We start from the raw sequence: 12,094 nt of genomic DNA, 5'->3' as shown, positions 1-12,094 counted from the left end.
TCAAACCATATTTTACCAAAATCCGGATGCATAACAATTGAATCACCGGACTTGCTTTCAATTATCCTAGCCTCTCACTGAATCCTTTCATGCAATAAACAATACAACAAATGTACATTACATATTTTACTAAAATCCGGCAACATATAATAAGTTGTAAAATGGATAACCAACATGGTCATCTATTAATAATGAACGGTAATAACTCGCAGATTTCAATAAAATTACAGTAATAGCAACAATACTACAATAAATACCAACGTTTAGTCTATTAGAGCTAAGATTTTAATTAGACATTTTATTGGAAGCCGTATTTTGTGATCCATGTCGTTTACACTTTTGGTTATGAGCATGGCCAAATGCAGTTTATATATATAAAGATTCTTATTAATTGTCTACAACTGAAGACAATAACTTGGTATTTAGATATTAAACATTTAGAAGATGAATTAGTGACATGATTGTGTGATGGAATTCAAGTTATACTTTTAGAGGCACATCCATACTGTACATAGTACCTTAGTAAATTACAAAAAAAAGAGGTTATATTATTATATGTATAGACTGTATAGTTGGTTCATGATTGCATGAGAAACTATTGTATCGGGCACAATCGGCCATATATAATACCACCTTAACAATGGATGAATGGAGAAAGGAGGAAGAAGATGAAGAATATTATATACAAACATGAAAAATAAGGAAAATTAATTCATCTTATATTACATGTCGGTGTGTACGGATTAAACTTAAATTTTGTCGGTGTGAACGGTTTATAAATAAATTTTGTCAGTGTGGACGAGATTTCAACTTATAAGAACAAAACCAAAATATCATCTCCTTGGTACAAATTCGTTACAAATGCGTCTTGGAAAACGGACTTTAGAAGAACATTTTTCAAGGTTTTTAGAATTTGGACGGATAAGTTAGGAAACATTAAAAAAGTGTCCGCGAAGACTGCTTTTATGATAATTATTTAGTGAGAAAATATGGATGAGTCCCTCAAAATTTTCAAAAATTTGTTCAGATTTTACACTTATCAAAATACAACTGGTTTAGAAATATAGTCGGAACTTAGCCTAATGTGTCGCCTCATTCCATATTTTGTGGGTTATTTTTGAAATATTAAAATATTTAAGGGTAACACATTTTCTCTATAAAATTTTCCCAAATAAAATCCCACCACCACAACAGTTAACACCCAACCTGCAATTTTGTTAATTGGATGACGGGATTTGGGAGAGAATGGGCCCGTACTTTCACTGTCATAAAATAAAATCCATCTTCTTTCTACCTTCACCACCACCGCCACCAACAATTTGACTCCAATGAACGAGATTGAATCATACCTTCGATGTTGTTGTACTCGAGCAGTGACACATCTCGATTGAATCATACCGCCGATTCCGAAGGATGACAGGACGTTGACGTCGTTTGTTGGATTTAGAGTGCAGCATGATAACTCTCGTGGTCCGATGATATCATCCTGAGGTGATTCGACTGATTTTGGTGATTGTTTTGAGTTGTGTTTGTGTGTGGAGTGTGAATGTGTTTGATTATTAATTGATTTATGGAGATTTAGGGTTTAGAGATTATATTACCTGTAATTGGTGACAGATTTTACTGATTTTGATCGATTTTGGTGAGAGTTTGTGTATTTGGAATGTAATTTGTTGATTGAGTGATTTTGGTCCAACATTGTTGTGTTATTAGGGTCTGTAGTCTGCACTGACGAACAGAACAAACCAGACCGGGCCAAAATGACTGGAAATGGTCATGTTTTTTTTTTTTGGTTCGGTTATGTTTATCGGTTTTTTTGAAAGCTGGTCATTTTTATAAAAGCTCTAAAATCTCGGTTTGTTGCAGTTTGTTAACGAAACTGGAATTGAACTATTGTTTAGTAGTATTTAAACCGTGCTCACGGAACTGAACCAAATTTCAAACCAAAACAGAAATCGTTAATTTTGGAGTTTTAAGTTTTATTCGACCGGTTCCAGTCGAATGCATACATGTAAATAATGTCTTCAATTGAAATGCAGTTTTGGTTTGTGATTTCCTATTTTAGAGTGCACAATAGGGAAATTATATCGATACATTAACGAAACGCCTTGAAAGTTGCACGATATGTTTGGTATTTTGGTTTTTACAAGGTTGAACATGGAGAGGTGAATGCTTTGGCTCAACTAATGACATGGAAGACTGCGGTGGTCAATGTTCCTTGCGGTGGAGCCAAGGGTGGAAGCGGGTGCTCACCAAAGGAATTGTCAACGAGTGAGCTTGAACGACTTACCCGTGTCTTCACCCAAAAGATTCATGATCTTATTGGAGTAAACACCGACATTCCGGCGCCTGATATGGGTACCAATGGCCAGGTATGTACTGTTGATCATATTTATGATTCTTCTTATGTAATATATTAAAGAATTTTGTACGTTACACACAAGTCTGATTTATATTGACAGAACATGGCTTGGATTTTGGACGAGTACTCGAAATTCCATGGTTACTCGCCGGCTATTGTGACCGGAAAGCCATTAGTAAGCATTTATGATATAGATATAGAGCATGTAATAACTATATTGGACTCTCTCGATTATTATACCATCTCCTTGATTATAGGATCTTGGTGGATCACTGGGAAGAGAGGCTGCAAGCCTGCAACGGGTCGTGGTGTTGTTTATGCCACAGAAGCGTTACTTGGTGATCTCGGGAAGTCAATCAATGGTTTGACTTTTGCTATTCAGGTATCTGGCAATTGGCTTTATATTTCCCAACATTTATTGTATTGACCGAGCTGACTTTTTAGGGGTTTGGCAATGTGGGATCTTGGGTGGCTAGGCTGATTCATGAAAAAGGTGGTAAGATCATTGCAGTGAGTGATGTTACCGGAGCCGTAAAGAACCCAAATGGTATTGATATACCTGCATTGCTTGGGCATAAAGAGAAAAGTGGGAGCTTAAGTAGTTTTGATGGTGGAGATAGCATGGATGCTGATGAATTGCTTGTTCATGAGTGTGATGTACTTATACCTTGTGGCTTAGGAGGTGTTCTCAACTGGTATTGCCATTTTTTTTTTTAAATTACCATCCAATACCTGTTTTTATGGATTTATTTCAAGTTACAAATTAACATTTTAGAAATGTGCCTAGTAACAGTTGGTGTAACTGCAAAACATAAAAGTCTTATCTTGGAAACATTTATTATGATAAACGGCTGATGTCAAATGAAAACTTCTAATGTTGACATTTGAAGTCAAAATAACAGATACATTTCCATTTTCTAAAAGTGGATAAGTTGACTTTTAAGGTTAACCGTTAATGCCGGTGATTTCAGACTTCAAATTGGATACGAATTCTTTAATATTTGATTTGCCTGTTCTATGATTTTCATTTTCAGATTTGGTTTTATTTTTCTTTAAATCATCGACTGAAGAGAAAATGCAAGAGATGTTAAAGCCAAGTTCATCATAGAAGCATCAAATCATCCTACTGATCCTGAAGCAGACGAGGTACCGTTTACATATAAAAGACATGACAAAAGCATTTATGTGGAACAAAGAGAAGGTGAATGAGGAGTTGAAGAAATACATGACAAAAGCTTTTCATAGCATAAAAGACATGTGTCGAACACATGATTGCAACCTTCGGATGGGCGCCTTCACATTGGGTGTCAGTCGAGTTGCGCGCTCTATCGTCTTAAGAGGATGGGAGGCTTAACTAGTCTTGCTTTGCTTATATTAATCGTGTACAAACTATACTCCAAGACTCATTTCTGGTTACATATAATAAGTAGTGATGATTTTATAATCTCTACAAGGCTCCTTTTTTTGTTAAGGATTTCTTTAAACACTCGAAAAAGTTGCAAATTTGTTCATGTTATTTCTTACGCTGATTGTTTAAAAAAATCGATTTCATCATCATGTGCTCATTGGATGTTAATATGAAGGGTATTCAATTTTCGAATAGACTTGAAAAACCAAGATTTGAACCACATACGAATTAAGTTGCTTTTTAATTCTAATTTGTGTTAGATTCGAGTTTGAGTTTACTCCAAAGAAATTGCAATTCCAATATAAGCCAGGTTACATGAAGAAATAATTTAAAGTAAACTAACAATTTAACGTGTTACATGGAGAAAGGTCACGACTTCCACCGACATATAAGTCACATAGTGATGATCATTGTTTCTCTGTTAAGTTCATTTCTTGCTGACATCGATTATGCTATATATATCTAGGTGAAGCATTTTGCATTTCACCTTTTCTTAGATTTTTGGATTGTGTAAGCACCCTTTCATGTTTGTTATTTTAACTTGTAATTTTAAAACAGTGTTTTTGTTAAAAGTCTTCCAAGTCCATGGACAAAATTATTTTTAATAAAATGGTTTTCAAATAAAAGAAATTTAAAACCACATATATCTTATTACCCTTCCCCCCACATATCTCATATCTCATATTCATCCTTCCCCCCACACATATAATATCTTATCACTCTTTCCATTATTCATCATCACCACAATGAAGTCTCTTACACTTCTTCCTGCATGTTTTCTCTCATCTTGCCTATGGTTTCTCTTGGTTTCGTCACTTTGCAACATCTGTTTTTGTAATCAAAACTCAGATCCTGCTCTATGCATACCCACCGAATGATTGGCTCTTATGGATCTCAGGAGAAATATCACTGACCATGCAAACCGGCTATCTTCATGGGTAGGCAAAGACTGTTGCAGTTGGTCAGGTGTGGTCTGCGACAATATCACGGGTCACGTCCATGAGATTCACCTTCGTGGACCTGACTTATTTGATAGAGTACTTTATCACAACAATTATGAGTTTCAAGAAGCAAGGAAACAAATGTTAGGAGGAACCATAAGTCCATCAGTGATCAACCTGTTACAGCTCAGATACCCCGACTTGAGCTGGAATGATTTCAGGCGCAGCTCGATACCAACATTCATCGGTTCTTTCCAAAATCTTATATATCTTAACCTCTCATACTCTAACTTCAGTGGGGAAGTTCCTCACCAACTTGGAAATCTATTAACGTTGCATGTCCTTGATCTTCAAGAAAATGTTGAAGCAAAATCTAAAAGCTTAGCATGGCTAAAAAATCTTAAAGGGTTGCAACACCTGGATATGGGTGGCATAAACCTCACAAAAGCTTCAGATTGGTTTCTAGTAGTCAGCAACCTCACTTCTTTGCAAGAGCTTCATTTTTCTTGGTGTCATTTATATCAGTTACCTAGTAATCCAACAACAGTTAGTTTTACATCCCTTATTGTCCTTGATCTTTCTGAAAACAGCTTTTACACTAGTATGTTGCCTGTGTGGATTTTTAGCCTCCATAATTTAGCTTTATTAGATCTTACTGAGTGTCATATTAGTGGTGTAAATCTGGGAACTCATGGTGGTTTCCATAGCATTCCTTCTTTAAGGACTCTTCATCTTTCAGGAAACACTTTTGTGAATTCTTCATACTTACTGAACGGATTGTCTAGTCTAACTAATCTTCGTATGCTTGATGTTCGTGCATGTGATATTTCTTCACCGATTCTAGGCAACCTACATAACTTGTCTTTGATTGAATATGTTGACTTATCTGAGAATCAGATTGTTGAGGAGATACCTAAATCATTAAGTAATCCTTGCAACATCATTACCCTTGATCTGTCATCTAACAATTTTTCTGGCAATGTGTCGGAGCTTCTTGAAGGGTTTTGTGAATGTGAGTCACCTAAGTTGGAAGAATTACAATTCCAAGATAATTTTCTGATTGGCCAACTACCAGTAAGACTAGGAAATTTGAAAAATCTGATCTGGATCGATCTTTCTTTTAATCATTTAACAGGGGCCATTCCTAAAAGTATTGGACAACTCAGAAAACTATCATATCTAGAGCTTAAGAACAATTCATTAACGGGTATTCTACCTGAAAGATTAGGAAATTTGAAAAATCTTTCTCTGATTGATCTTGCTTACAATCAATTAACAGGGACCATTCCGGATTCTATAGGAAGTTTGTCACTATTGCAGGCATTATGGTTCAGTAACAATCAGTTCTCAGGTTCGATCCCAAACACGATTGGTGGCTTATCATCGTTGAAAGTACTTGATCTTTCGTACAACAAGTTGAATGGAAGTCTTCCTGAAAGTATTGGACAACTCAATAATCTACAAGAACTATATCTTGATCACAATTCATTAACAGGTATTTTGACCGAAAACCACTTTGTGCATCTAACGGCCTTGAAATCTTTGTCGGTTGGGGATACCAAGTTGGTGTTTAAGCTAGATGTTAACAATTGGATTCCACCTTTCAAACTTGAACTGTTGAGAGCAGGCTCTTGCAGTTTAGGCCCTCAGTTTCCTTCATGGATTCAGTTGCTAACAGACTTAACATATTTAGATGTATCCAATTCAAACATAACAGACACCATCCCCTATTGGTTTTGGACAATATTCTCTACTGTATATTACTTGAATATATCCCACAACAACATTCAAGGAAAGTTGGGAGATGGTATTTCTTTTTCACCTGATGCAATAGTAGATCTAAGTAATAACCATTTACATGGTACCTTACCTAGTAGTTTCAGTACAGTGTCCCGCCTGTATGTTTATAACAATAATCTCTCAGGATCTCTAGAACAGTTCTTGTGTTCTGGCATCCAAGAACCACGGCTGTTACAAGTTCTTAATCTAGCAAACAATAACATGTCAGGTGTTATCTCAGATTGTTGGATGAATTTTGGTGATCTAGGTATTTTGAACCTAGAGAAAAATCAATTTTCAGGTATAATCCCATCATCTCTTGGAAATATTTCTTCCCTACGTTCGTTGGAAATGGAAGATAACAGGCTATCTGGAAACTTACCTCGATGGTTACTGGATTCCACCAGCCTGTCAATCATCGAGCTTGGAGAAAATGATCTGGTGGGCAAAATACCATCATCAATAGGGAGAAATAATACAAGTCTGAGACTTCTAAGTCTTCGTTCTAACAAATTGGAAGGTAAAATCCCAGATGAAATACGCCATCTCAGTTCTCTTCAGATCTTGGATCTTGCTCATAATGTTCTTTCTGGGAACCTACCGACTTGCTTTATAAACTTTTCTGTCATGTCTGGAAGTGACACCCCAAGTCCGATTTTTCGATATACAGTAATTACAGAATCGTTGGTGACAAAGGGAAATTCTTATACATATAGCACCACACTTTATCTAGTCACTTCATTGGACCTTTCTGATAACCAGTTTTCAGGGTCAATTCCTGATGAACTTGTCAGACTCTTGGGCTTACGATACCTGAATCTGTCACACAATGATCTAACAGGAACAATTCCCAACTTGTTTAATCACACTGGAAAGCTTGAAGCTTTAGATCTGTCGGTGAACCATCTTGAAGGAAGTATCCCTTTGAGCTTGTCACAGTTAACTGCTTTGGATTACTTGAACGTATCGTACAACAATCTTGTAGGTGGAATCCCAACAGGCCCTCAGCTTCAAACATTCAGCGAGATGAGTTACACTGGAAATGCACTTTGTGGGGATCCTCTTCCAGCATGTTCACAAAATAAGGGTGATAGCAAAGGGACTACCGACGGACATGATGAATCTGATGGCATTGATTGGATCCTAGCGATAGCTGCACTTGTTGGAATGGTTGTTGGTTTCTGGAGCATTCTTGCCCCGTTGTTTTTAAGCAGGCGGTGGAGAATTGCATATTATCGTTTTCTTGAAGAAATCTGGTTCAAGCTTCAAGATTTCATCTTTCTCGGAGGAATCCGTAAGTGTTGACCTGAATTTTACTTTCTATTGCATTCTTTATTTAAGAATTAAGAGCACACAAACACACATCTGACCATACAGAAACTTTGCATCATATATCAGTTATGTCATATGTGTTTTGCATCATATATCAGTTATGTCATATGTGTTTTCAACACACATCTGAACTATAGTCATTCTTTTTCTAGTATATGAAGAAAAAGAAATATAAATTTAGAAAATGTGCAGATTTAATCAAGTTGCTCACACATAACGTGTAGAATATTTACATTTATAAATATGGAGAAGTATAAAAAATGTATATGAATTCTATAATTTGCAATAAGAAAATGTAAGCAGTTTAGCGCTACAATGAACTCTATAATTTTTAGTGTATATAAATTTTTTGGTTTGTCGATCCTAGTTAACAGTGTTAAAATTTTTTCTACAAGTAAGAGCATTCATATTGGAGACTTCATCTCCATATCTATAACTTAACTAAAAAAAACGTTTTTCTTTTCATTTTGTTTAATTTATAAAACCTCATACATCCAATGTATTGGTGTTTTAATTGTTTTCTCTATTTTATTCTCTGTATTATATAGAAAATGTGGTCACAGAGGTTCCAATGTAAATGCTTTAATACATTGGCTCACAGGTCTCACAAAGAGTTTCAGGACTATATAAGAGGGACCCTGGACTCCTCGAGGAACTAATCTTGGAAATAAACTTTGGTGATCAAGTTTGATTGGAAGTGTAAAACAAAGAACTTATGCTATTGGTATGTTTGTAATGTGATTTTCTATCCATTTGCTTAGTATGTAAGAAACAATAAATATATATTATGACATCAACATGAAATGTAATGGTCTCCCTCAAACTAAAATATAGATGCGTTGAAAATATTAGGCATGGTAATCTTGACCCATCATCTCTAAATTGGGTTGATAAGGCCATTTTTTGGGAAAAAAAACTTTTGGGTTGATATGGCTGGATGTTTCTTATAGAATGGGTTTGTATTATTTTCAAACTGATCAGAATGGGTAGATATGGGAAGTGCAACCCACTCCGGTAAGTGCGTAAAGCGGCATCGCAGTCTAGAGCATGTGCACGTGCAACTCTGTGTCGATATACACGTAACACGACATCGGTGGCGATACATGCGAACCCATTGGATGATTATAATCAAATCAGCTTATAGATCACAAAACAAATGTAAGATTTAACACCAACTAGGTGATTAAAATCTATTAAGTTTACACAAGATAACCACACATACAAAATATTCATGGCTTTTACTTCAAAGCTTTGCACAAAAGGAATCTAAAAACCACAAGTTTCATTATAAATAAATTTCCAAAGATCCATTTATCTAGTAAATAAAAAATCATAGTGAAATAGAAGTCATTTTGGTTAAAGTTTTACATCAAGCAGCTGACGTGCATCTTGAAACCTTATTTTTCTTTCACCAGCACACTGATAACAAACCATTTCTTTTATCATCACACATATAAACAATTTTATATATCCAATAATAAAACAAAACAAGAAGACAATTAAGCATGAAAGATTATTACATTTGTGACAACCACACTGCAGATTCATAGTCCTTTAGAATTTTGTCTGCGTAGTCGAGCCAAGCTGCTGATTACAATTATTATCAAAATAATTTTGTCCTTTAGATTCAAATAAACTTTGAATTCTTGTCAAAAGGATTATTATTATTATTATTATTATTATTATTATTATTATTATTATTATTATTATTATTTATTTTTTTTACGGTTCCAGCGCAACGCATGGCTCAACATGTGTGCACAGTTAACATTTTCACGTATGTGTTTTTTATTCTTTAACGGTTCTGTCGCAATGCACGGGTCTTAAATTCTCATCTATTGGTGTGTTCACTCTTGATGGTGGAATAAAGATAATTGGATGGGTTAGTGGACCGTCAGTTGAACTGAATTGACCGTTAAAAAAAATGGTAAATCAACCTTTGGATGGCCCACCAGGATCTGTGTTAAAGTCTATAGTAGTGGGTTGCAATAAAGCCCAAGATTTGAAATTTGGTACCAAGAGGCTTCTAATTGGGCCACACAATTCTTTAACGGACATATTTCATAACTAGACGAGAGCCCGCGCGATGCAACGGGAACTACATGCCTTAATAATCACGTAAGAGATTTTTGGGTGCTCATCATTCCATTTAAAACCGTGGATTAAGAATTCTTATTTTAAACTCAATTTAGTAGCGAAGTACAAATAAAACCGAAATCTAACCATTGTTAATCGTTTGTTTTTGTTGGGTTATAATTTTCGACGATTTGGTTTCAGTTTTCGATGTCAAAAAACGGTTTGGCTCACGGCTTAGTTTAAAACCATCAAAACCGGACCACAAACGACTATACATAAGATGTTATTTTTTTAACTGAAAACAAACTATGACAATATCATACTCAAATTAAAGAGAATTAAATACTCGTTTTTATGGTGCAATTTTTTTAAAAAAATATTAACGTATGAATAAGTTATGACCGTTTAAAAATCGTGGGGGAATTTGAGTTAAATTTCCAAATGTTGATTAAAGTTGAGGGGACATTGTTGTAAATAATTTAGTGTTAGAATGTCTACTATGCCCCTATTTAAGGTTGTACAATGTGTTTGAAAAAATGTAATTTACTTAAAATCAAGTGTCTTAATTTGCTCATGGGTGGTGCATTATATATAGTATAGATTTACGCTACTAATTTAGTCATAAAGTAGTATTGAGAAACCTCTTAATTTTTAAGAGGCATCAAACTTGTTGCTTTAAGTACAAACTATAATGAATAAAATTATAACAATTTAGGGGCAATTTTGTCTTTTATCAAAATCATGTACGATTGATTTTAATTTATTAATAAATAATTATAAGTTTAGTCATTTAACTTTAATCACATTTTGTTAATTTATAGAATAAAACATATATACGGCTTATTATAAACCAACTATCCCCACGACGTTTAAACGTTTATTACTTTTTCACACGTTAATATATTTTTAAAAACATCATACCATAACAATGAGTATTTTATTCTCTTTAATTTGAGTATGACATTACTATACTTTTCTCATTTTAAAATTTTAATGTGTTACTTGATTACCATTACGGACCAGCAAACAAGTAGGGCGGATTCAACCGTTCAGATCATGGGTCTAAAAGGTTATGGTTGAATGGGTCAATACAAAAAATGTTAACTTGGTTTGGGTCGGGAGGGTTCAGGTCGAAAGCGTCAAGTCATAACGGATTTCGGGTTAGAACAGTGTCACGCGGAACAGATTGCGGGTCAAGACACGCTCAATGTAGCGTTACATGTGCACCGACGCCCAATTCCGTGTGTACAGTCGTTGTGTGACATGCTTACTAACATCGATTAAGCTTTCAATGTCACACTACGAGCATATTATCGCCGGGTTACACGTGTACAGTTGTGAAGTCACACACTTACTGAAACAATAACATCAGTCACGCGTTCGATACCATGTTTGCATACATACCCCATTGTATCGTGCGGACAGCTAACTAGTATAGATAAACATGCGTTAACGGGAAATGCGTACTCGGATTTATATAATAAATTATTTATTAAAATTTCAAAACAAACTACAATTTATATAATTTATTTAAGTAGAAGTTAATAAAAAATTATGTTGTGTCAAAGTCTTTAACGTGTCGTATCAGTTGGTGTACGTAATATCTAAAGTAGGACGCAAGACACGTTCACTCAAAGTGTTGGTAGGTGGGGCATAGGAAATAGATGATTGAGCGGTTTACGGGAAAAGGAACCCGAAATTTGAGGAAAGCTTTATTGAAATAAAGAAAAAAAAAAGACCTCCCATATCTAGTCCATGGCGACAAATAAAGAATACAAAGAAAGTTATATGAGAAAAATATATAATTGATAAATAAAAATAGTTCATTAAATATGAGAAATTTTTTTGGCAAGTCTTATATGTAATAAAAAACCAGAAGAGTGTCCGCGTGATACAGCGAGAAACTGGAAACACATACTTTGATAAGCATGTAACAAATTTTTGGGTGTTTATTATTTTGTTTGATACTGTGAGACTGTTCACCAGTTTGGTTTCACGGTTGAAACCGGAGCTGGACATACATCTTGAAATGCTAATTCTTTACTTATTTAATATTAGATATAATATATATTAGACATAGTTAAAATATAGTTAACCAAAGTTTTATTTAAATACGAGCAAACTCGTGTATTACAACTTTAATTTAGCCAAATTTCCAGTATGGTTTTTTATAGTCTTTGTTCCTATTATGATTTC

General features: G+C 34.7%; 1 protein-coding gene and 1 pseudogene across 1 annotated transcript; both read left to right on the top strand.

Annotated features, from left to right (window-relative positions):
* The first annotated feature begins 1,394 nt into the window (after positions 1-1,394).
* LOC143542687 (glutamate dehydrogenase A-like) lies at positions 1,395-3,716 on the top strand (annotated as a pseudogene).
* Positions 3,717-4,250: 534 nt separating this feature from the next.
* LOC143542724 (receptor-like protein EIX2) lies at positions 4,251-9,221 on the top strand. The gene is made up of 2 exons (XM_077035250.1): positions 4,251-7,784; positions 8,424-9,221. The coding sequence occupies exons 1-2, from the start codon at positions 4,658-4,660 to the stop codon at positions 8,450-8,452; spliced, it is 3,156 nt and encodes a 1,051-aa protein (XP_076891365.1). The 5' UTR covers positions 4,251-4,657; the 3' UTR covers positions 8,453-9,221.
* Positions 9,222-12,094: the final 2,873 nt, after the last annotated feature.

Source organism: Bidens hawaiensis, unplaced genomic scaffold (assembly GCF_021521415.1).
Source record: "Bidens hawaiensis isolate Kalapana, Puna unplaced genomic scaffold, B.hawaiensis_p1.1 tig00012954_1, whole genome shotgun sequence".
Classification (NCBI taxonomy): domain Eukaryota; kingdom Viridiplantae; phylum Streptophyta; class Magnoliopsida; order Asterales; family Asteraceae; genus Bidens; species Bidens hawaiensis.
The sequence above is the reverse complement of the archived record's forward strand: the minus strand, read 5'-3'. Positions and strand labels throughout refer to the sequence as shown.

Coding starts and splice junctions, on each gene's coding strand:
- LOC143542724 (XM_077035250.1), top strand. CDS start 4,658: ATGGATCTCAGGAGAAATATCACTGACCATGCAAACCGGCTATCTTCA. Junction 7,785..8,423: donor CATCTTTCTCGGAGGAATCC/GTAAGTGTTGAC, acceptor ATTGGCTCACAG/GTCTCACAAAGAGTTTCAGG.